This window comes from Drosophila yakuba, chromosome 3R (genome assembly GCF_016746365.2).
Source record: "Drosophila yakuba strain Tai18E2 chromosome 3R, Prin_Dyak_Tai18E2_2.1, whole genome shotgun sequence".
NCBI classification, from domain to species: Eukaryota; Metazoa; Arthropoda; class Insecta; order Diptera; family Drosophilidae; genus Drosophila; species Drosophila yakuba.
In genome coordinates, this window is record NC_052530.2 from 11631589 (window position 1) to 11656244 (window position 24656).

Below are 24656 nucleotides of genomic sequence, written 5' to 3' on the forward strand. Positions count from 1 at the left end.
TGCCGTATTTTAGCCCTCCGCTCAGGCGGCTTTAACTTCAGTTTGGCAGCAGCAATCACGCGAATCAGTTCGAAACAGAAGCGAAACGCGCCCCATTCCATCCCATTCCATTTGCTATCCGTATCCGAGCCAGTGCAGCTGAATAACTATGTGGAAAACGCTCGGGCTTGACGGTTGACGAATTTCAGAATAGTCATCACCTTGAGTGCAGATCATCAGTTGGGCTAATTGAATCGGGATCGCAAAAAAGTGGAAAATAATGAACGGACTGCAATTGGGGGATAGCGGATAGAGCTTGCCAATTTTTGTTTGCAAATAGCCGCGAACGCGACAATCAGAGTGCTAAGTGAGCTATCAATCAGTGCAGACCGAGGTCAGCTGCATTGTCATGGCTGGTTTGGTGCCACTGTTCACCTGGCTGCTGGTCCACCTGCTCCAGGCGAGGGCCCACTACATACAGATTGACCATGAAGAGTTTCGTGCCAGCGGCTTTCCGCATCCGCACTTTCCGCCGCCACCGCTGACGCCGCTGGATCACCTGCCCCAGGTGCTGGCCGCCAAGGAGCTGACTCCCGCCGAGGTGATGGTGGACCTGACCAACGACCTGACCCACCGCCTGCTCCACTACCACTCCATTCTGAACCGCAACAACTTCGCCTTCTCGCCCACTGCCCTGGTCAGTGTGCTGGTGGCTCTGTTCGAGGGTTCGGCTGGGAATAGTGCCGAGGAACTGCGTCATGTCCTGCAGCTGCCCAACAACAGGGACGTGACCCGCGTGGGCTACCGCGACATCCACCGACGACTGCGGGTGAGATTGTAGAGACTTCCAGCATGTAGGCCATTGTGGCTGCTACTTTGAACTTAACCCATTGCCATCGGGGGTAATCCGCTCGAGAACGCCATCCAAATGAAGTGCCCACGCACAGTTTACACGCCTGGCTAAGCACCACGTCCAAAAGTGAGCTGGCCAGAGTGGGGAGCACCAAGTGGTCATTGATAAAGAACAAAATGAAAAACCAGATATGCGTACTGCCAAACAAATTGCCCCAGGCCCATGACCAAAGCTCAATTGATCTCCAATCTGGTTTCAATAGTTCGTCGACCCCATTGGGTCGGTTAATCTCCCAAAAACTAACCAGCGTTTGTTCAAGTGAATAGATTTTTTAATTGGCCAATGTTGCGTCCCTTTGCTGATCAGATTTTGGGTAATGAATTAGAGCAGTAGGTTCGCTGAAGGGCTAACTTAATTTGTCAAAATACTTCTAATTTGCAGAGTCCTGAAAACTGTATGCATTATGTAGGGCATTGAGTAATGATTAATAATTTGATATTACATTTTATTATGATATTTTTCAGACTTACTTCTTTGGCTCCGATAATCAAATAAATAATGATAAATAATTTGCTATTACATTTTATTATGATATTTTTCAGACTTACTTCTTTGGCTCCGATAATCCACTGAAAGGACTCAGCTTGAACAAAGGCAATGTGACTGTTCTCAAGGACTTTGAGACGGTTCTCATGTTTTACGGCTACGACTTGAGTGTAGATATGCTCTCCTCCACGCCAGCCAATCTCACGTCAGATGCTGAGTTGGTCAACACCACAATGGCCAGCAACACGACGACCATGGAAATGGAGGCGGAAACCACAACGCTAAAGGATGCAGAAAGCACAACAGTACAGCCGGACACAACGACCACGGAGGCACCAGCGACGACAACAGAGGCACCAACCACTACCACAGAGGCTCCAGCGGAGGCGGAGGCTACCACAGAAGCACCTGCTGCCACGTCGGGCGAAGAGGAGGCCGCTGAGCCCGCTGGTGAGGATGAAGCTGCCGAGCTAGTGTCCGCCTTTGTGGCCGAGGAGGATGCCGAGCCTCTTCTGCGTATCCAGAAGGCTAGAGTCTCCAGACTGCCCATCAGCAAACTCCAAGCGCCGCTCAAGCATTCGAATCCTATCACTCCGAAGCCCATTTACCTGCCCAGTGCGCGAACAGTGGCCATGCCAATGCCAATGATGGCTCGTCAGGTGGCGGAGCGGAAGCCACCAGCAACCCGGCAAGTTATTTCTATTATATCGCCATCCGCACAGCCTGTAAACATTTCGGTGACTCGGAAGACGAAGACGGCACGATACAAGCGTCATGCGATACCAGCATACAAGGATCTGGATGCAAATCTCTTTCTGACGCTCTTCAATCCGCACACGCATGTCCCGCACCATCCGCTGCACTTTCCGCCGCCAGTGCCCGCTGCCTTTGCACCCATCACCAATGACTTTGAGCCACACTATGTGGGAGAGGCGGCCGAGGGAAAGTCGAACTATAACACGGATGTGATCAGCCACGTATTCTACTTGGGCAATCAGCAGGTGGTGCACACCACCTTCAAGGTGTACAACGCAGTGCTGTACTACAAGTACTTTGAGCATCTGAAGATGAGCGTGCTGGAACTGGAACTGGACACACCGGAGTACAACCTAATGATTCTGTTGCCCGACTATCACACGGATATTGTGGCAGCCGCCGCCTCCCTGAAACTTGGACCAACCCTTCGGCTAATGCGGAAGCAGTTGAAGCCACGCTGGGTACAAGCCATCATTCCGGACTTCAAGCTGCATGGCACCATGTTTCTGACCAACGACTTGCAGAATGTATGTATTCATTTATAGTGTGCTGTTGCACATGGTGCATTTTTATTGAGCTGTCTTTGGTTTTTGTGCTTTTCGTTGCAGATGGGAATGTAAGCATGGGCGTAATAGCTCCAGTTCCTGGCTTAACGTAACATTTCTTTGCAGCTGCGACGTATTCGAACCAAATCGCGCCGATTTCAGGCCCATGACTGAGGAGAAGGGCGTCTACGTGCGGCACATTGAGCAATCCATAGACGTCACCATCCGTACGCATCCCATCAATCAGCTGAAGCGTAAGTGTCTCGCATTGCAGCACACCTGAATGGAGTGCAGTGGAGGCATTGAGCCGCAACGCATTGCGAATGCCCCACCTAATGGTGTTGCAACAGTTGCAGCCTCTGCAACACGAGACAAAGTGCAATAAACACTTCCTTTCGCTCTCTAGGCAACTACGGCGCCCAATCGAAGCCGATTCAGATCTCTGTGAATCATCCGTTTCTGTTTTTCATCGTCGATCGCGACTTGGACGTGGCTGTGATGTCGGGCCGCATACTGAATCCGCTGAACGTACGCATCCAATGAAGCACGACGAAGGTCGACTATCGAAAGTGATGAACCCTTTGTTCCCGGTGCCTACTAATATGAGATGTGTTAGCGTTGCTTAGATTAAAATGTAAATATACGGGGGTGTCACGAGTCTGGGCAGATGAAATTCCAATGGAAGTAAAGGAACTTCATACATAAAATTTTCCTAAAATTGAAAGTACATTCGTTGATTGCTTAATATATTTTTTACTGACTTGGAAACCCATCTCGTGACAACCCATTAAGTTAAGCTCACCCCATTAAAGTTAAATATAGTGATGTGGTCCTTAGCCTAATCAGTTCGGTGGGTAATCGATGCTAGTACTGGTACGTTCCAAACACTGTACAGACGCAGAAGAGACTGGTGTTGCTGAAGACCTCGGAGACGGAGGTGTCGCAGTCGCAGTCCCAGCAGCAGCGCGAGTTGTAGGTGGCCCCCGCACCCAGCTCCTGGCCTAGCATCACCTGGACCACGTGCTTGTACCGCTTCACCTTCGAGCTGCTGGCTATCTGCTGGTTCACCTCGTCGGCGATCTCACTTGTCCACTTCCTGGCGATGTCCTTGTCATAGGTCTTGTCTTCAAATAGAGAAGTTGCTTAGCAACGGGCGGAGTGCCTATGGATTTTCCCACTCACCTTTGAGTTTATCGGCCATCACGTTGTTCATTATGTTCTTGATGGTGGGCAGGGGAAACATCTCCCCAAAGGCCGGTCGCATGCTGTAGGCGGTGGGCTGGGCGCCGGGCTTTACCGAGTTTTCATGCTGATCCAAGCCATCGACTGAGCCCGAGTTCAGACTTCCTGACGCCGACTTTTTCGACTGTTTCTCCGCCGGTTTGAGCACTGCCTGAGTCTGGACGGATTTGGTTGCTTCCTCAGTGGATTGTTTGTCAGCCATCTTTCATGAAATTCAGCGTTATTTTCTTTTAAAGTGAAGTTTTTGGATAGCACTAAGGAAATCTCGGTTGCTAAGTTTGTTTACTTATTGCTAGTGTTACCAGATTGTAAAATGGCCTTCCCGCCAACCAATAATGTCATTCACCACAAGTCGCCATACTTCTTTGGAGTGGCCACTTTATATCGAAATGTGGCATCTCTCTCTAGCTAATTTGAATTTAAAATCCGCGCCAATCCTTTTATAAACAATAATTGCTTATTGTACATAACAGCATACAACAGCATAAAAATGGGTACAAAAACTCTGGTTTTAAATCGAGTTTAAAATCGGACTCAGGTTTCATAAAATCTTTATTCAATTCAAAATAAATCGAAAAGTTACATAATAAATTCGATAAATATGTTTTTATATATGCAGGTTATAAATAAAGTTACACAATAATTTAAATGATTTCATTAGTATACAATAAATGGTTGCTTGCTCTCTTACATCGTTATGTGTAGGCTCTCGCATATAGAAAATATTTGTGTGCATCTTTTTGTGTTCACTTTGATTTTGGTTGGGGGCAAATGACATAATACATACACGGGTGTGCTGGTCGGGAAAATGTGCGGGTGCATCGTCAAATAAATAATAATACATTCAAACGGTTGACAAAGAAATCGACAAACAATCGCTAAGTGAAAATAACCTAAAAAAACTCAAATACACCATTTACATTTGCTCAAAATCACATACCCTTTGCACACGCTCACTACATTACATTAAATAAAAACACAACATATTGCATAGGACATACAAAGATCAGACAGATTTCAGTGGCAACGACTAACAAAACGTACAATTAGGTCGAATACGAAACTAAAGGTATTCGCAAAAACATTTGTAATCCCTACTTTTAAATTGCGAAATTAGTTTTTGGTTTTGATTTCCTCTCTGCCTGTTTTTACATTAACCTTGCGCGCTTCTTCAAAAATTAGTTAGGCTCTCTACTTATAAATATTGAAATTGTTCTCTGCCAGCTTATTCACATTGAATAGTTAGTTGCTCGTTTCGGTTACAGCTCACGGGTTTTAGTATTGTTAGTTCTGTATATTCAGCTGCCTTTTTGGTACGCTCTCCCCTGTTACATCTTAAGTATTTAGGCTCAAAAGTCCGTGCACTACCTCGCAGACCAGCAAGCTCCAGGGAAAGTTTGCTATTCAAATCTGAAACATATGTTGTTGTTCATATCAAACTCAAACATTTAGGTCCCATTTACTCACAATCGATTCTTCGTGGTCATGAGGTTGTCCAGTCAGCTTAATGCCCGTTGCCTCGGCGGACGTGGATGCCGATCCCGCTGCCGTGAGGTCGAGTTGGGAGGCTGTGGGTCGTAGGGCGGCTCGCTTGGCGACAATTTCCAGCATTTCGTTGAGAATTGCTCCCTCGGCAGCCACATCGGCGGAGCTTTTGTCCAGTTCTAAAACGGCGGCAGTAGATAACAAAACATTGTAATGAGAGGAAATAATAACACTTACTGTTGCAGGACAAGCGCAGATTGAGCTCTTCCTTCAGCTGGGCATGCCGATACTCCAATTGCAGTTCCTGTTGCCTTATAGTCAGTTCCTCATCGCGTTTCCTAAAGTCAGAATTACATTAAATTCGTTTATTGAAGAGCCTAATAGACCAACATACTTGAGTGCTGTGATGTTGCGCCAAATCTCCAAAAGTTCCTTAAGTAGCTTTTCGTCGTTGTCCTTTGTCGCATCCAGGCTGTGAAAGAGATTTTATTTAATTGGTATTTAGGGAAATAGCTAAGTCCTAGCACTCACTTTTCGATATTCTGCGCCTCGCCTCGCAAGGCCTTCTCGATTAGCACGCCGCGTGCCTCCAGATCCTTCAGTTGCACCTCGATCTCCTCCTGTTCCCGCTGAATCTCTTGAGCGATTCGCAATCGCTTGAGCTCAGCTTGTCGCGAAGCCTTCGATATGGCACGTTGCTTCTTATGCTCTCGTGTCTCGTTAGCGTAGCTCTCATCTGGAAATGGGGAAGAGGATTAAAGACTCATGTCGCAACGATTTCACCTTTATGAATCTTCAGTGGGTCGGGACAGGACAGTTGGGTGGACGGTATATGCAGACATAGAATGAGAACAACAAACCATCGGATCTCTGATAATTCAGTGGCAAAGGCGGTATGGGCGGTGGAGTCTGGTCGTCCAGGGCACTGGGATGAGCTGCGGCCAGGTGGTGGGGCTTGTGTATGTAGAGCTGCGGGCTGGATGAAGAGAACGATTCGGGTTTCGGTTTCGCAGTGTTCGTTTGCTTTCGATAGCGACTGTTGTTCGTGGTGTTCAGATAATCTTGCGAGTGATTTTTCTGTGATGTGGCTCCTGCTGGAGATGCTGCATTGCAGACCAGCATATCCTTGTCCTAGTGTAGCATGGTGTTTGGAGGTATCAGAATATATATCGGTTTAAATGATTGCGTGTTTTCCAGAGGAGGTAAGAAAAGGTCGAGAAAAACGTATGGGAAATTAAACCATATTCAAAAGTCTTATTAGAAACAATTTGTTATTTACTAAAATATTGTATGTACATGTAACGTGCAGGATGTCCAAAGGCAATAAACTTAACACATTTATCTTAGGGATTACCATAACCGGGAGTCCAGGGAAACCAATCATGCACAATATCCATAAAGCTTAAATCATAAATAACACTTCTTAAATTAATTCCCAATAAACAAAAAGCTGCCCAGTACTTAAACCAATAAAAACTTAATGATTAAAACACAAAACTGAATATGCTGAATATCCGTGAATATCCAGGATGGATATCCGTAAGGCTTCCCTGAAACCAATTTGCTTCTAATAGATATAAAACTAAGAAAACATATATGTGTTATTGAAGAGGGAAAGGAAATAATTCAGCATTCAAACTTAAAGGTTAACACTTAGATAACTTTTGCTGCAAAGGGTAAAAGAAAACAAAAATAAAGTAAATAAAAAGAAATCATAATAAAATTATTGAAATTTTATTGGGTTAATAGGACAGCAAACAGACAAAAAGCCCATTCAGATGTAGAAATGTGATATTAGATATTAAATAAACGGATATCAAATGTACGGATGCCAAATAATAAGACTAAGCTTTTGAGAGTGTACGAAATTTGGAAAACTCGAAAGTGTTTAGGGTTTAGAATAGTTAAAAGTCCTTACACCGAAACCGAAATTCCTCAGATCAAAGCAAGACTGCAAAATGGTTAAAAGAATTTTAAATGTTATAAATGCCACACTTATTACACCAGACATCGAGTCCTCGGCAGTTAATATAACTTATGCGCTAGATGAGGTCGTGTGAATCGATGGCTTGGACTAGCCAATCTCCTTGAGGCAGACAACACTTGGTTACATCAACACCGACCAGAACCACATTACAAGTAGATATTTGGGACAAGCACTGACCTTTGACTTCTCCTTGGACTTGGGCGAGATGCGGAATCTACTGAAGACGCCACCTCCTCCTCCGCCTCCACCAGCCGCATCCGAGATTGTGGGCGTGCCGCTGCTGCTGGTGCCGGGTCGCTCTGAATGTTCAGAGTGACCGGCAGCCACAGTGCCGCCCTGCTCCTTGGCACTGGAGGCCGCGGATGCAGAACCCTTTTGGAAGAAGCTGGACAACGACTGTATGAGACTCTTGCGCCGCTCCGGATCCTTTGGCCTGCGTCCGGACTTCGTTTTGCCTGTCTTCTCTTGCACACCGGACGCCAAATTGGGATCGGATGTAAAGTCAGCTGCCTTGGCCTGGAGCACGGTATCCGTTTCAACCTGCTGCTGCTGCTGCTGGCCCACCATGTAGGCCAGATCATTGACGCTCTTCGATGCACTCATTTTGCGGGCACGTGCCGCCAGATCTCCAGATGGCATCTCCTCCAGTTGTTTCGACTTCAGGGATCTGTTTTGGTCGTAGTGCAACCTTGAGCGTATTAGCTGCATCTTTTCCTCGGGACTGAGGCCCAACTCTGTGTTAGACTTGAGACGAGCCCTGGCCCTGGCTTCGCTCCTTAGGTTCTCCGTCGAGGCGGAAATGTTGGCTACATCCGCAGTCACAACGCCTCCTCCTCGGTTAACTCTCGCCGGAGCAATGGGTTTCGCAAAGTCGTCCAACTTCCCGCCATTGAACGAGGCCGTCTTGCCGAGCTTGTAACCCGCCAGAGCGTTCGAATCAATGTGTTCGCTGAAGGGACGCGGCTTATAGAGATCAGCACTCCGCGTGGGCGCTTGGACAGTGCGGTAAGGCGACACATACGTGGACGTGGCGGACTTCTGCAACGGCCTCTCCTCTTGCTGCTTCGGTCCCTCCTTCGCCGTCGAGGCGTGGTAGTGCGCTTGGCTAGAGCAGTTGGAATCCTGCGGACTGCAAGCAGCCGCTAGTTTGGGCGTCGGACTCAGGCTGGAGCCACTGGCATAGCCACTGGTCAGCAAACTGCGCTGTCGACTCCGGTGCAGACGCTTCTCAGCGTTCAGCTGCTTCTTCGACTGCAACTTGTCCATGACTAGGTCGTGAATCAGGTCCTTTTGCTTGGTGCGTTCTTTGGTTATCTCTTCCAGCTTGCTGCTAAGTGTGGGTATCTCAGGTACCTTTCCGGAAATGCTGGTGGTCCGCGGTCGCATTAAGACCACAGGTTCCTCTGCCGGCTTGGGCGGATCCTCGGCTGATTCTATCACAGGTGCGCTACTGTTTAGCTGCAAGTTAGGTGCCTCTCCCTTAGAGCTCTTTCGCCGCTGGGTGCTGATCTGCGATATGCGCTGCTGCAGTGCTCGAACATACTCAAACTGGATCTGCAGGTCCTCCTCCTGCGGCTCCTTCGAGACGTTCCCTGGCGTCGAGGAGTTGGGCCCAGTGCTGCTGCTCGTCACCGTAGAGGTCTTTGGTTGTTGCTCGGAGCTGCTGGGCGTGGAGTCACCCTTTCCCGCCGCCAACATTGAGGCAAATTGATCGAGGACCCGAGGGGAGGACGTGTCAAGTGGGCTGGTGACCACCGTCAATGCTTCACTTTCCTCCGTCGTCGTTGGCTGGGTCTGGGATATTATCATACTGTCATCATCCAGTTCATTGAGCGTGCTTGAGTCAGTCAGCGATTGGGTCATGGCAGGAGCCACCTCATTCACAGGCGTCTTAGCATCATCGTGCATTATGTAGGCTCCCTGCTCAATGTAATCGATGCCCAGCTTCTCGTCCCGCTTTGTCATTAAAGGCGGTAGATTACCTGGGTAACTGGATGGAGGAGCTGCCTTGCGGGTCGCCTTCTTGGGTTCCGCCTCGATGTACTCCATGTAACCTCTATTCTGAATAAGAGCTGTATTTGTGGCGGAATAAGCCTCAGCGCACGAGCCCTCAGAACCCGTGTCCATGAACTCTATGTCATCGATGTCGATGGCACTAAGAATGCCGTCCATCTGCACCACTGGCGCCTGTCTGGCCAGCTCGTGGATTACCTCATTGCCACTGGGAAGTTTGCTTGCTCCACTGCGTCGTCGATCCTTGCGTCGTTTTATCGTGCCCTTGTTCGAGTTAAGTACGAACTCCAAGTCGACAAAGTTCTCCGAGATGCAGTCGTCGGCCGTCCAATCGGAGAGTTCCGTCTCAGTTAGGACCTGACCAGTGCCAGTGTGCTCGGTTTCCGAGTCAGATCCTCGCGAGAGAATTTCTCCAGTGGGTGTTTTGTCACTGTCATGTGCCGTGGGCGTGGTCGGTGTATCTGGTGTCCTGGCCAGATTGCTTAAATTAAGCGTAATGGGTTTCACTGCCTGACTGTGCTCCACATTGCTTTCTACGATCAACGGAAGATTCTTCAAGCTCTCGATCTTGTTCTCATTTTTGCTGTCGAACTTCAATTTAGGTGGACCCATCTCTGGCAAAGGAGGGGGAGCACCAACACGACGCTCCGTCTCAATGACCGTACACTCGACCGGCTCCGGAGTAGCAGTTACTGGTTCCGCCTCCACCTCTTGGTCATCTTCCATATCCAGCTCATTCGTCTTAAGCGCCGGTGCGGGCGGAACAATAACATTGGCGGGCATATCCAAGAACTTCACATCCTCGGGATCTCCAATATACTTTCCATTCACAATCATCAGGCTGTCCACCTGCATCAGGGCGCCACTTGTGTCGTGCACCTCCAAGCGTGGCACATTGTGCTTTCCGCCAACTGTCTGAGTATCCGGACTGGTTGTGGACTCCAAAATGTAGTGCTGGATGTCTTCAATGCTGGAAGAGTCGGAGCTTGAGCAGATGGAGCCACTGCTGCCGGTGGTAGACATGACCTCCGGCTTGGTCTTATCCCATGGGATATTGGGCACCTGGATCTGCACACTGTCGGGTTCATAAAGCTCATGCTCGGCCACATCCTTCTCCGGTGAGTCGCGCTTCTCTTCGTCCGACTCCTCCAGCAGGCTTTGTTGATCCTCGCCACTTGGCTCCTTCGGTCCCGTTCCCTCCTTAATATGTCCCAGAATATCTGGTATGCATTCCTTAACATCCCGGGAGACATCCGGCTTAGGTTCCTCCTTCACTTCCTGCTGGAGCTCGCTGATTTTGTTGCTGTCGGGTGTAAGGCGTTCATCCACATCCATGGCGCTACCATCCACCAACTGCTTCTTGGGCGTTTCCAGCGCCGTTAGATCGATAATGTCCATTGGCCTTTCCGGTGTCACCAGATCAATGACCTCGACCACCGTCTTATTCGTTGGCGTGGTGGGCGAACTCTTTCTGGCCAGCTGGTCCAGCAGCGTGGCATTAACTGCATCCGTGTATTCCATGCCTTTGTTCAGCTCGTTCTTACAGTTCACGAACACGTTTTCCTTCTCGTTGTCCGTGGAGTGGCTGGAGCCGGTTTTCTGTATCCGCAGTTCCACGCGCAGATCGTTAATCACATTGCTGGTGGCGGAACGGATCAGTTCGTTCGTCTGCCCGGTTGTCTGGCTGCCCTCGCCCAACTTTGTGCGATCGAGGAAGGTGCGCATGCCGGCACTGATGTCGCTGCTGGGATTCAGAAGCTTCTGGCACTCCGATATGTTCGACTGGAAGCTGCGAATGCGCGAGTCTAGCACTGAGGTGGATCCGGACTTCTGGATCTTGTTGCCATTGGCCGGCTCACCCAGCAGATAGCGCTTTTTAAGCTCCAGGCTCTTTTTGGAGGCGATGCCCTCCGTACTGGCCGTCTTGTTAAGCAAGTAATCGCCGGGCCGGGGATTCTGAAGAGGAGCGCGCTGGCTGCCAATGAGCAGGGTGGGATCCACCTGGACCAGCGGTTTGAACTGTGGCAGTGGCGGCTGGGGTTGGTACTTCTGGAGGTAGCTGCCGCCCTTCTCCCGCGCCGCCAACTGCTTCTGATGGAGTCCGGCGGATGCTGCATTGGGTCCGATCATGGTGGACTTGATCTGCAAGGTAAGTAATTAGTTGCACGTTTTTAAATACACTTGGACTCCCCCGCTTACCTGAACCTTGGTGGGCTTCCTTAGATGGGTGTCATCGATGAAGATCTTGGGCGCCTGGCGTATAATCTCATCGTTGTCAAACTCGGAGTCGGTGGATATCTCAGTGGCAGAGTTGAGTTCCACTTCGTCGGGCGAGGTGCTCTCGGACTCGGTTTGAACCTGCAAGTGGAGTTACGAATACGTATGATGAATTAGTGTGCGTTAGGGCAGGAGAGCAAGTAACTAAACGAACGTAAAACAAAAGCAATGGGAGTCGGGATCAGTAGCGATCGGTCAGAGATCGGTCTAGCTACTGCCCACACCCGAAGGCGGCGGTTTATGTACAGCAAACACCTTTGGTTCGCACATGCTAATTAGTCGGAGTAGTGAGTTAAACAGCAAAAAACAGCGGCGTCATGCCTTTAGGTACGATCCAGAAGGGAAACGAGAGGAACGCTGATGGACAAAACAAACGCTGGCCAGGATTAGCTGGGGGTTAGGCCTGTTTTTGGACTTTGGAGTAAGGACTGCAACAGAACGACACAACACAATCGGTATTCAGTTTTCAGTATTTTCTAGGTTTAGAGACTACAAACTTTCGGCTTTTTTTCGGGCTGCTTGAGTTCGGGGTTAGCGCAACATTTCGCGGATGGCTGTGCTTGAATTTACCTTCGTAGATCGTACCCAGGTGCATTACTTTCAATCAAGTGGCCAACTCGATCTGAGGCTAGCCCGATCTAGTCTTTGGCTGACTTGGAGGACTTGGACTGGACTTGAACTTGAACTTGAAGGCGTGGCACATCGAGAGCAGACAGGCGGGCGGGCAGTCTAGCATGGTTGATTGGTTGGTTGGTTGGTTGGTTGGTTGGTTGGTTGGGTATTCTTGGGCTGCTTATCGGGGGACCTATAGTGTCTTGAAGGGGGGGTCGGGTTGGTCAGGGTACGGGGGTCTGTTTGTGGGGTTGGTTTCGCTGACGATGGGTTGGCACTCAGTAGAGATAGTAGTTGAGGCGTCGTCTGCGGCCACAACGGGGTAAAATATAAATGAAAAGAGAAGGCTGCTTTGGTCAATGGTTCGGGGCTAACAACTAGGAGATAACGCACGACTCTTTGTTGCCGTAGCCGGAAAGTGCGGATCCGGATCCGGGTCCGCTGGCGGGGCTGCGTCGTCGGAACAGGTCACTCAAATGGGAGCTACGCGTGCTCGATGGATAGTAACTGCTGCTTGCACTGGCGCTCGGGATGTAGCTTCTCCTGCTCAGATAATCACTACTGGGACTGAGGTAATCGTAGTTGTTGCTCTTCCTTGTCGTGGTGTTGGGGAAGCGATTTAGCGTGGAGCTGGCATAATGCCTTGGCCTGTAGCTGGTCAGATCTTCATCCACATCGTCGTAATCCCGGCGATCCGTGGTCCTAAGCACATCCCTCATATAGGGGTTTCGCTCCACCACTCGCTCGTTTACGAAATCTCTTTTGCGGTTGTGTAACCGTTTGCTTCGATCCAGCAAAGCTTGGGTACTGGCATCCATTGGGTCCTCGTAGTTAACATAGCTTGCGGGACGAGCTGTGGCTACTGTTGTGGTGGTGGACAGTGTGTCCGTGTCCTGGCTGGATTGCGCCGACAGAGATTGCATGGAGGGTCCCTTCTTAAGGTCGCTGTATGACTTTGAGTTCTTCCTGGAGCTGTTGACCAGCGGTTTGAAAGGCTGCGGAGATTGAGAGCGCGGCTTGTCCTTGAATCTCTGGGAACCCCTTTTCCTTGGGGACAGTAATCCCTCGAAGATATCCTCCTCCTCAAGAGATTCGGCACGTTTATCAAACACTGTTTTCCCATCCGGCCACTTGCGATTCTTGAATGCAGCCGAAGGAGGAGAATCCGAACGAGCGTATTCGGGCAGCTGTTTCTTGAGCTTTTCTGCCTCATCTTCATCATCCGAATCCCCAAGATCGACCTCTCCTTCCAACTGAGTCTTGGGCCAGGCGCGACCCTGGAACACCTCGGGCACAGGCTCATCAATGGCCACTGGTTCGGGTACGAACCTAGGTGGCTCCGGCTTGGGCAACTTCAGTTTCTTGGGCATGGGCACAATCACTGGTTTGTTATCCTGTAACTCTATAAATGCAAACGAACTGCGCCGCGTGGAGCAGGCGGTGGAATCCATAGACGTACCGCTGCCATCGACATCTAGCTTCTTGAACATGGGCGGAGTTCCCTCGTGCCGCGTTGCCGTATCCTGGGTGCGATTCGTATCCTGAGTGGTTCCTCGTCGCGATGCCATCGTCATGGGCGGCGTGGGCGGTGGTAAGCTGCGTTTGCTGCTCGAGTTGCTGCTGCTCTGTAAGGAATCGCGTCTGCGCTGCTCCGCCGCAATGGCCTCAAAGTTCTCGTCCCGCTTGATCAGCGCCTGACGTCTCTCCTGCTCGAAATCCTCGATTAGGCGTCTCTGAGCCGCCTCGTCATCTGCATCGGAGGGTAAATTGTTTAGTAGTTGCACTGGGTTGGTGCTAGGTGAGATGGCCCGCATTTTGTTCCTTCTTGGCAACATGGGACTGTTGGGCAGCTTCTCCATGTCCCACTCCAAGGAGCTCTCCTTGCTAGCCACGCTTGGAGCTTTATATGGCGTCTGATTTTGTAGCAACCTACGTCGTGGCATGGGTGAGGCGGGCAGCTTCTCCATGTCCCAGTCCGAGGAGTTCTCCTTGCTACTCGACTTGAGTGGTGCTATTATCTTTGGTACTTCCACTAAACTGCTGCCCGACGAATTCTCGCTCTTAAGAGAGTTGCTCTGACTAATTGCCGGTTTGCGAGGACTTGGTATGGCCTGAGCCACCTCTTCCGGCTCGGTGATCTTTTCCACTTTGATCTCTTCTGGAGCCGTATCAATTTTCTTGATTGCTTCTTTGGAGTGATCCACTTCGTCTACATCTTCTTCCGCCAACATGCTGGGAAACCTTAAAGTTCGTTTGCCCTCAACTGGAATTATTTCCGCTTTTTCAGGTTGGATGTTCTTCTGGTAAACCTGATGTAAAAGATCCTGTACCGAAGGAGGCATGTCCTCCGGATCTAGTTTTGAAAGTTTCTTCTTCAACCTTTGAGGAGCCACAGGAAGTGATGGTTCACTGGAAGATGAACTGCTTTTGGGTCGTCGTTGTGGGCGCGATGGGAAGTGCAATCCGTCCACTTCGTCCTGGACATTTTCCTGTATGAATTTATCGCCAACAACTGGGTGGAAAGTCTCCTCATCACGCTCCAAAGACTCTAATTTATCCAAGTAGTCCCGATCCTCTGTGTTTCGGGAAACGAGTGTGGCCCTTGGTGTGATGCCTACAAGCTCATCGTTGGAGTCAAACTCCACATTCACCAACATCTCGTCGGAGAAGTGGCTGAAAAGCTTCTCTATGCTCTGATCCTCGGAACTGCCGCGTTTAACCACCGTAACGGGCTGAGCACTGGGACTCTTGCTGATTGTGGTGCACAAGGAGTCCGCATCGATGTCCTCTTCCGAAGGTTCGGCAATGGCAATTGGCTGCGGTTCCTGCTCCATTTCCTCCACCATGCTCTGGAAAAGCTCGTCCACTTGCTCCGCCTCCCTTTCTTTTTCCAGTTGGTTCAAGGCGGCAAGTGCCTCCTGGTTGAGTTTATCGTTGAGAGAAATTTCCGAGTGTCTTCGCGACACGACCAGACTAGATTGGGAACCACGACGTGAGCTGTTCGAGGACTTATCACACCCGGTTTTGGGTAGATTCTTAATATCTTCCACTGGTAAGGGAATTTCTACTACAGCTTCTTTGGGCGTCTCCATTATCGCTTCTACAGCTGGACTCTTGGTCTTCGAGCGCTCAAGTTCTTTGGCCTCTGAGGCTTTCTCCAGCAGATCAAGAATCTCAAAATCATCTGGAACTGGACTGGCTGGCTTTAAAGGTTTTACTTCTACAGGCTTTAGAGTCTTTGGTTGCGCCTTCTTGGTCTGGCGAACACTACTGATCTTGGCCAGCTCCTCCAGTGAGTTGTTTGCTTTGGTCACCTTTGGCGTTTTAGAGGGGGATTTCTTCTTCTTAATGGGAGACTTTCGCTTTTCAGGTGACTTGCGAGCGGACAAGCCGAAGAATTTGGCCAGCTTGGAGTCGCGATATTGAACAGGAAGATGGTCTAGGGGATCTGGTTTAGCCTTAATCTTAACCTCCTTTTTGGCATAGAATTTATCGCGCTTCTTTTGCAGAAAGTTGGTGGCCTCATTGCGCCATTCATTACGCAGGTAATCCATGGTTTTCTCCAAATCACTCATTGAATCGCTGACGGATACAAGTGACTCCCTGGAACGGGTCAAACTGCTCAGGTTGCTGGTGGTTGACTCCATGCGACGTAGTTTGAAGGCCGCCTGTTCATCACTGTTCTGGGAGGTAACTGAACTCATGGACTCGAATCGCTTGAGGATGTTCTGTACTCCAGTTAGTCTTTCCTTCGACGGATTCATGTCAAAGTCACCCTCACCCAGGGATTTTGTTTTGACCAGTTTCCTACTGCTGCGCTTGGGCAGGCCCAATTCCACATCCAACCCGGTTTCCTCGAGTATCCGATCAATGTTGTCGGACAAATCGCTGGGCGACTTTTCGTCCTGAAACAGGCGCTGATACTCGGAGCTGGGTGAACGCAGTTCACCATCTCCCAGGATTTCGTCCAATATTCGCTCTGCTTCATCTTTTGGCGGCTGCTTCTCTGGCAGAGCCTCGACTGCAGCGGTTTCTTGGGCCGCTTCTGCCGCCTTTTTGGCTTTCGTTCCTTTGGGTACGATTTTCTTTACAATCTTAATAGTCTTTCCTTTGGATGTGGCCGTGGCTTTCGTCACGGATGTGGTACTCCCTGATTTGGCCGGTTTCTTAACGCCAGTGCTCGCTTTGGTGGGAACCTTCTTTTTGGTCAGGTCTAGTGCGCCATCCATCTGGTGCTCCCTTAAGCTAAAGGTGTCCAAAGAGGCCTGTCGTTTCGGAGGTGCTGGTTTCGAGTCAGCCACCTTCTTCGTATTTTTTTTGGGCTCTCCTTCCTTTTCCGCCTCTTTCTTGGACTTTTCCGGCAGGTTATTGGATTGGTCCTCCAGCTGTTTGGTTTTGGCTAGAGCAGCCTCAGTCTGTGACTTCTTTAGGCGATCGGCCACCGTTTCCACGGTTCTTCGTTGTGGAGCTGGACTGCTGGGGAAGTACTTGGCCAGGTTAACATCCTTTAGGGTAACCTGATTCTTGTTGGTGCTGCTGGCGGAGCTCTTCTCCTGCTTCTGGTTGGGAAAGTACTTGGAAAGATCCATGGAGGGTGGTGCCTGGGCACTAACCGTTGGCATAGTCAGCTGTGATTTAATATGGTCCATGGTGCCGGCAAAGCTGCTTGCTTGGATTTCCTTCAATTTGCTGTTGAGCTCTTTGTTTGGCTTCTTTTCCACATCCACATCCTCATCTACATCCATATCTTCATCCTGATCGCTGCTGTTCTGGCTCTGGATCTTTTTTAAGGTACCAAGGATTCCTTCAATTTGCATTTTGCTGTTATTTGAAATGGGTGCTTTTTTCACCTTTGGACTCCCGGTGCTGGCATTACTCTTCAAGCTGTTGGAGCGGCTCACATTTGTGCTGCTGCCCTTTGGCTTTTGCTGTGGGGGTTTTTTCAAACTTTCAGGTCTAGGCAGCTGCTCCTTGGGTCGCTCCTCAAAGTTCGGTTTGCGTGGCTTTAACTCATCCAGATTGAAATCGATTACTGGCTTGGGTTTGGGTTCGGCGGCAACCGGTTGAGGTGGACTCACTACCTTTTCGAACTTTTCATCGAACTTTGACTTGGGCTGAAGCCCAGGAGCCGACGCACTAGGAGTCGGAGTCACCTTTTGGCCTGCTGCTATGGCCGCATTCTCTGCCAGCCACTTCTCCTTCAGCGTGAGCTTGCGCAGGATGTCGCTCTTGACCAGATTTTCTTTGGCCAGCACCTCGAGGTCCTTGTTCATCTTTACCATGTTGTTCATGTGGTATAGTTTCTCGCTGATGGCCTCGATTTCGCTGCTAAATTTGCGTGGAGCATTTCGCTCCAGTTGCTCCATCTCGACACGAGTGGGCGTGGAAAGGGGCGTGGACGGCTGACTGCGCGCGGACTCAAAGGAATTGCCGGATTTTAGAGAGTTTCTGTCGGCCACGTTCTCTTTATTGTCTACGTTTAACTTAAGTTTCTAATTATTGACATAATTATGGATTTATAAGGACAAGAATGAAACCAACACCATGAGCAGGAGATTAAAAGAATAATGTAAGAGAGTCAAGGAAAATAAATGAGAATAATGAGAAGGTTAGTCTCCCAATCGCCAAGAGACACAATAGTTAAATAGAACCCACCTCGGTCTCCGTATCTGTGGGCAGATTGGCCGGCAACGGCTGCAGGCGAACCTCCTGGCGTCTCAGTTCGCGGGCCTTCTTGAATTCCTCACCCTCGGTGTCATCTTTACCATCGTCTGAAATCCAATGAAAAGTTTATTAGTAAGTGACTTTAAAACTTCCCCTTTGGTGCCCACTCACCCGCAATACCTTCACTTGAGTCGTAGAAATCGTCAGAATCATCACTGTCCTCACAGTACTGCTTTCCAATCCAATCCGATGCCAACTGGAGGGTCTGAGCGCCAAACGGCGAATCGTCCGCCTCCTCAAACATCTCCGAGTCCGATTCCGTATCAGATTCATCCGAGCTGGACAGCTCCGATTGGGAATCGTTGTTGGACTCGGGCAAGAAGTTGCGACCGGACCATTCGTGCTCATCGATAACATTGGCTTCATCATCGGACATGGCATCGGCAGAGGCATTTGCTCGCGACGTCTCCAGCAGGTCCACCTGATCCCTGGGTGGAGTGGTGTCCATGGGCTCAGCTGTGGCGGCTGCAGTAGGTACGGATCCCGCAGATGGTGGTACAGCAGGCGAGGCGGGTTGAGCGGCAGCGGATTTCTGGAGGAATAAGAGAATGGGTTGTAGTTGATAGGAACACTTAGATAGATCCAAGATCGATACTCACCCTGGCCTTGTTGGTGCGCTGCGGCAGCGGTTTGGGCGGCAACCGGAAGTGCTGGGTGCAGTAAAATCGGCCCTGCGGATCGTCCCGATCAAAGGCGTAGCCTCCCAGACGCAAGTTGGTGTGGCAGTGGTGGCACTTAAGGCAATTGCGATGCAGAACCAATCCCTCCACGGTGGTCTTCTCCATCAGGTAGACGGTTTGCTTGCAAAAGCGGCACTTTTCGGAGGCGGCCTGCTTTTTAAAGGCCAGCGCCACCTTGGAACTCTGCATTGTTACAAGGATCAGTATTAGATTGAGTTTAAAGATGAGAATGAATAACAATTAACGATAACACATTAAATTTTGCTTGGCATTCGATGGGTGTCATGTACAAATGAGTGGATATGTGGCTTGATGGCTATGAGTGTTTGTGTGGGGAGTGGCCTAGACTATTGCCTAGACCTTGCTTAAAGCACGCTAACAACATCATCGACTACAGCAACAGCAACCACAGGAAGCAACCACGAAGGTAAGCAAAAATAAAGTATACATAAAGATATAAGCAAATATAAAGTAGCACAGGGAAAACCGATAACAATGGAACCCAAACAAAACAATTGATACAGGGAGTTCGGTGGATGAACACAAAATTACTCACAGATTTAGGTATGACTGTGTTGTTGGTGTTGGTGGTGGCATTGCTGCTGCCCGCGTTCTTCTCATCCGAGTTGGCCTCATCCTTCTTGCCAAACTGGCCGGCAATGGAGGCCACCTTGTTGCGGCCCCGCTCGCCCACGTCCAGATTGTGGCCCTCCTTCAGCTGTTTGTCCAGGTTGCGGATGGTCTGGTCGATGTCCTTAAACTTTTCCGCTTCGCGCGAGTCCTGGCGCTGCGGCTTGGACATCTTGTGCTGGCGCGCCTGGAACTGCTCCTTGCTCCACTTGGGCACCTTCTCGCGGCCCTTGGGCCCGTGGATCTCCGTCTTCTTGGACAGCTCGATCTTCTTCTCGATCTCGCGCACATTCCAGTCGTTCGAGTCGATCTTGCCGATAGCCCGCATCAGATCCTTGGGCTTCTTGTCACCACCGAGGCCACCACGTCCCGTCATCCGCTGCTCCATGTTCTTAATGCGATCGCTGAACTGCTCGTCCGCCGTGCGCGGCAATGCCGACGGAATATCTCCCCGTTCGCGATCCTTTGGTTCACAGGATGAGGGTTGGTGGTTCGGTGGTTTGGTGGGTGGCAGTGTTTGTAGTTGTGTTTTGGGTTTTTTGGTGTTTAGGCGTTTAAATAATTAAAGTTTTGGGGCGGAGTGGAAAGGTTTGAAGAAATCAAAATTGATAGATATGCATAAATATTTTACGTCTGATAACTGATCGTCTAGAAACGAATGAACATAAATAATCAACTCAAAAGGCAAACAACTGAACGTAAGCATAACAAAAAGTCCAAGTTGGACTAGTTAGATGAACGAGCTTAGCTTAGCGAATAGTACATTAGTAACTGGCAATCTGGCTTATTCAAATCCAAATTCTTAAACATCTATTAGTTAAATCGCAGCGGATATTGAAGCCTCATCGCTGAGCTTTTAAGACATTTAGCAAACAGGAAACTTATGGGGCCACCAAAAAATTTGTGGAGAATCTCCATTGAAAATATTTGTTGGCATCATTTCTTTCATTTCCCAAGTTTCCATGTTAAATATATTATTTGAGCATTTGCTAGCATCAATGTTAACGAACTAAAACCTTTACTTTGACTTATTATACGAGCAGGTATTAGGGTTTAGGATCTTGTTAGTTGCTTCACTCTGCAGCACTGCAGCATAAGTTAGAAGTTAGGATCAAAAGTGATCCGATCCGCTTGGGGCCAGAACGAGTCAAGACAAAAACACAGAAGACGACGCAGCGTGCAAAAGCGAGAACGGGAGATTCTCTTCGCTTACGGGAAACAGAAGCTTCCGCTCGAGGTCCTTGACGCGGTCATTGAAGACGGGCGCCTGCTGGCGGTAGAGGAATATCGAGTAGTCCTCGAAGGGGGTGCCATCCTCGGCCACCCCCGCCTCACCGCCCTCCCGCAAGAGCTTGCCCGCCTGCAGGAGCTGAAGGCTCTTGTAGAAATTCTGCGTCTGGTGGTAGCGCTGCTGGCGCCGCTTGCTCATCCGCTCCTGCCGATTCTCCTCGATCTCCTGCAAGCGCTGCTGGCGCTCCTCCTGCGCGGCAGAGGTGAGAGTCAACACATTGGACAGATTCGAAGGGGATTCGGATTCGGATACTTAGAGGACGGGGAACTTTGATTGCGATCGAAAGTGATTGGCGGAACTATGGTATGCTATTTGGGTGACTTTGCGTGGGACAGACAAAGAACGGATAACTACATCTAGATCTACTGACTACATGACTTTCACTGGGAAAATGCTAGGTTAGTTGTGCTATGTGGATTGAGAGTTACGCATCACACAGAGTGGACAATGTAGACGACACTGGGACACTTGGACACTCAGTGAACTGACCTCATTGATGGTTTCGAATGCGCTAATGGCGTTACTGATTTCATGACAGAGAGCTGTTCTCAGCAGGAGCTGAACCTTGGGAACAGATTTTCGATGGTTTTGTTTTTATGAAATTGGTTTTCTTGCGTTTTACATTTGTGAATAACAATTAAATTCGTTGAATGTACATGAGAAAGCTGAGTTCGAACAATTTGAAACGAGCAATGGTAATGAAATAGAAATACACATTGTGTGTGTATATATTTAACAAGATGTTTGAATGGCTGATCCTCAGACCTTCTGCACATTCGCGTATGAACCAATCCATGATAAAATATAATGCCAGCATTTACTCACAATATTGACGGTTTTGTCGACCTGGCGGCGCTTCTTCGACCGACGTGGCGTATCGCTTTGACCTGCCGAGTTAAATAAAATAAGCAATCAGACATCATTTAATTATAATTATTTATAAGTTTCTGGAGTGGCTTCCTAAACTGATAAAACTCTTTAAATTTAATCAAAGTTATTTTTTATAATTCCTCTAAGACGTTTTTATCACTATTTTATTTGTCCTTACATTAACTTTAATAGTGAAAACAATTAATAAAAAAAAGTACATTCAATTCGTCATCGAAACATTCTAATCTAAGCTTAGTCATTGTATATCTTTTATTGCCACCATTTAATTTAACATATATGCTCATCTAGCAGCCACTCCGAAACTTATTTTCCACCAGACTACGGTTCAACACACCCTGCGTTGTGGTTCCCGTCCCGCTTCCGGCAACTCCGGCGGCGCTTCCTGCTGCCCCTCCACCAATGTTGAGAAGCTGCTCGTGACGACGCTGCCGCTTGGCTCGCTCCTCCTCGAGTACCGAGCGGCGCTGCACTGTCGTGGGTATGTCCACAGCATCCTGCATCGGCGACTTGGCCTTGGGTTTCGTTGCCAGCAGCTTGGAGAAGTCGGGTTGGGCGTGCGTGTGGTTGATGCGATATTTTTGGCGCAAATCGCTAAAGTCCATTTTGGGGTGCTTGATGTGGGGGATCTCGCCTCGGAACAAGTCGCAGATCTGGTCCAAATAGTTGAGCCAGATTCGCGACTCCAACTCGGTCAAGTCCAGCGACTGCTTGGCACTCATGACGCGATCGATGTGGAGTTCGCGCTCCAGGACGGCGAATGCCAGCTCATTGCACTCCACGGGATTCATGTCCTTGGTGGCAGCATAGTCGATGAGATCAGGACGATAGCTAAATGGAAACATTTTAATGGTTGTACCAATGCAAACTGTATAGTATAGTATGACTACTCACCGATTAATAAGCGCACAGAGAACGCGTCCATTCCGGAACACATCCGAAGCCTCCTTGAGTTCGGGAATAAACTGATAGGCATGAAGCTGGGCGCTTATCCATCTCAGCAAAGTGGCGCCCTGCGGCAGCAAGTCTATATAAAATATTATAGTAATAATTAAAAAAAGCCATACTAATTGATATTTATATACTGACCTCCACTGCGTCGCTTGCGGCGACCCGGCGTGTCCAAGTGCGGCGTCTGCAGCGTGTGCGTGTCCATGAAGGTCTGCTCCAGAACAGACGGGTCATCGGTGTCGACCAGATGCTTTACCTGCCAGCTGTTGACCGACTCCCTGTTCAGGTTCGGATAGCGCGTGGCCGGATCCACGGTGTAGGCACTAATGTCCCGCTGCAGGGTGTCCGGCGTGGTCTGGTTGAGCAGCCGATAGATGCTCTCGCGCTGCGCCAGAACGCCAAGGGTGCTGTTCTGCGGGTTGGACCACAGCTTGATGGCATAGGCAGCGTCCATGCTGGACAAGAAGCCACGGGCACAGCCCGATCCAGTGGGCCAAAACGGCTCCAGCAGACTGTCACCCACGAGGCACTGCATCAGGCGTGCTCCCTTGCGCACGATGACGCGGCAGGACATCTCGGCGGCAAACATGGAAGTGAAATCGAACATGGCCACATCTGGTTTGCCATAGTGATTAACAGCGAACTCCAGGTTTGGCATTTGGTATTGGGTGGAGAACTCGGCAGCTTCGCGTGCATAGTCGTGCAGCTTTTGGGTATCCACATTGGCTGGGGCGAGAAGCTCGCCGGGATCGGCCATATCCTCGATGATAACGCCCTTGTCAATTAGACTGTGCTTCTTGGCCGTCATCACGAAGTAGTGCGTCTCGTCCTTGTAGTAGACGATGTTTTCCAGGTCGATGCCGGTCTTTCCATACAACTCCTTGAAGAAGGCCTGGTTAAAGATGAACGCCACCCCACTGATCTCCTCCACCTTGGCCTCCGCCTCCGTCTTTTTGTTGATGAAGTTGGCAGTGATGGCGATGGCCAGCTTGCCGCGGAACTCCTTCCGCCTAAAGTCCAGCATATTCCGCTTGCCATCCGCTCCGATCAGCACATCGAACTCGTAGTGAGATACGGCATGATCGGAGGGAGTAACAGCTGCCCTCCATCCGCCGCCATCGCCAGAGGGCTCCACAGCGTGCTCGAAGCTGACGCCCTCGTGGATCTCTACGCCCAGCAGCAGCGCCACCTTGAGCAGCATGCACTGAAGCTGCCGAATAGAGATGTGATCGATGGAGCCGGCGCAAAACTTGCCGTAGAACTTCTTGGCGCCCAAGTTGCGCAGATCCGTGATGACAAATGGCCACAGATGGAGCACATTGTTGCGGGTGATGCGATCGCGTTTCTCCAGCACCACCACCTTGGCGCCCAGCAGTTGGGCCTCGATGGCGGTGCGCAGACCACAGGGCCCAGCTCCGATGACCAGGACGCGTGTGCCAGTACAGGCTGCTCCCTTGCCGTAGACTCGATGGGCAGCCCTGGCGTCGAACTTCTTCCACAGGGCCTGCGCCTTCCACGAACGCACCTTGGCCTTGAGCCGCGGGTAGAAGTCATTTAGGGGCGAGGGCCTTAATCCCACCGCCTCGCACATGGCCCGGTGGAGCGCCAGGATCTGGCGCATCGTAGTGGCCACGCAGAGCAGGTCGAACAGCTCCGCCGCCTCCGCGGCAGCCGCGTGCTCCGCCATCAGCAGCTGCTGTTGTTGCTGCTGCTGCGCCGTCAGCTGCTGCTGCTGTTGCGGCATTTGCTGCTGCGGCTGCTGGTGCGGCGGCAGGTGGTGGTGCTGCGGGTGGTGCCGCTGGTGTTGGCGGCTCATTCTGCGGAAAGAGAGAGGTTTGGTAGACATAGAATTAGTGGGGTGTTTCGATATAACGACTGCGGCCACTAGAAAACTAAACTTGCACATGGCATTTGGAAATATACAACATAATATGACAATTTGCTCGTTTTCGTTGGGAAATTTCATTAATTTCTGACAGATTTTTCATTCCCGTTCGCCCGCGTCTATACCAAGCACTTATCTCTGCTTATTTGCGCTGTCAAATTAATTTTAATTAATGAAGCGCACTTAATAAGATTCATATTTGGTCGTTTCGACGCTCTTTTTATACCCTACATATTTTTGAAAATAATTAACGTGTCAATTAAAAAATATTTAAAGGTACGAAATAATTCGAATTAAACATATTTAAGCCTG

General features: G+C 49.7%; 3 protein-coding genes across 4 annotated transcripts; 1 reads left to right on the forward strand and 2 right to left on the reverse strand.

Moving 5' to 3' along the window:
• The first annotated feature begins 50 nt into the window (after positions 1-50).
• Positions 51-3521, forward strand: LOC6536459. The gene is made up of 5 exons (XM_002097004.4): positions 51-808; positions 1435-2661; positions 2743-2750; positions 2806-2933; positions 3086-3521. The coding sequence occupies exons 1-5, from the start codon at positions 389-391 to the stop codon at positions 3220-3222; spliced, it is 1920 nt and encodes a 639-aa protein (XP_002097040.1). The 5' UTR covers positions 51-388; the 3' UTR covers positions 3223-3521.
• On the reverse strand, positions 2669-4215 carry LOC6536460 (dynein light chain Tctex-type protein 2B). 2 transcript variants are annotated; one of them, XM_015192261.3, is made up of 3 exons: positions 3862-4215; positions 3482-3803; positions 2669-3273 (listed from the first exon to the last, which is right to left on the reverse strand). In XM_015192261.3, exons 1-2 carry the CDS (start codon positions 4121-4123, stop codon positions 3544-3546), a joined length of 522 nt encoding a protein of 173 aa, XP_015047747.1. In that variant the 5' UTR covers positions 4124-4215; the 3' UTR covers positions 2669-3273; positions 3482-3543. The 2 variants fall into 2 exon arrangements, with proteins under 2 accessions (XP_015047747.1, XP_002097041.1); XM_002097005.4 differs by having other exon boundaries at positions 2669-3276.
• Positions 4216-4455: 240 nt separating this feature from the next.
• On the reverse strand, positions 4456-24420 carry LOC6536461 (F-actin-monooxygenase Mical). The gene is given in 21 exon segments (XM_039376603.2): positions 4456-5331; positions 5389-5585; positions 5644-5744; positions 5801-5878; positions 5938-6142; positions 6267-6537; positions 7325-7357; positions 7571-11548; positions 11606-11764; positions 12254-12279; positions 12282-12321; positions 12685-17787; positions 17951-18066; positions 18131-18551; positions 18619-18882; positions 19256-19792; positions 20543-20809; positions 21446-21507; positions 21846-22339; positions 22403-22535; positions 22598-24420. Coding segments are annotated over 21 exon segments (14259 nt in total). The 5' UTR covers positions 24366-24420; the 3' UTR covers positions 4456-5325.
• Between the last annotated feature and the right edge of the window lie 236 nt (positions 24421-24656).

Coding starts and splice junctions, on each gene's coding strand:
- LOC6536459 (XM_002097004.4), top strand. CDS start 389: ATGGCTGGTTTGGTGCCACTGTTCACCTGGCTGCTGGTCCACCTGCTC. Junction 809..1,434: donor ACATCCACCGACGACTGCGG/GTGAGATTGTAG, acceptor GATATTTTTCAG/ACTTACTTCTTTGGCTCCGA. Junction 2,934..3,085: donor TCCCATCAATCAGCTGAAGC/GTAAGTGTCTCG, acceptor TTCGCTCTCTAG/GCAACTACGGCGCCCAATCG.
- LOC6536460 (XM_015192261.3), bottom strand. CDS start 4,123: ATGGCTGACAAACAATCCACTGAGGAAGCAACCAAATCCGTCCAGACT. Junction 3,804..3,861: donor GATGGCCGATAAACTCAAAG/GTGAGTGGGAAA, acceptor CTCTATTTGAAG/ACAAGACCTATGACAAGGAC.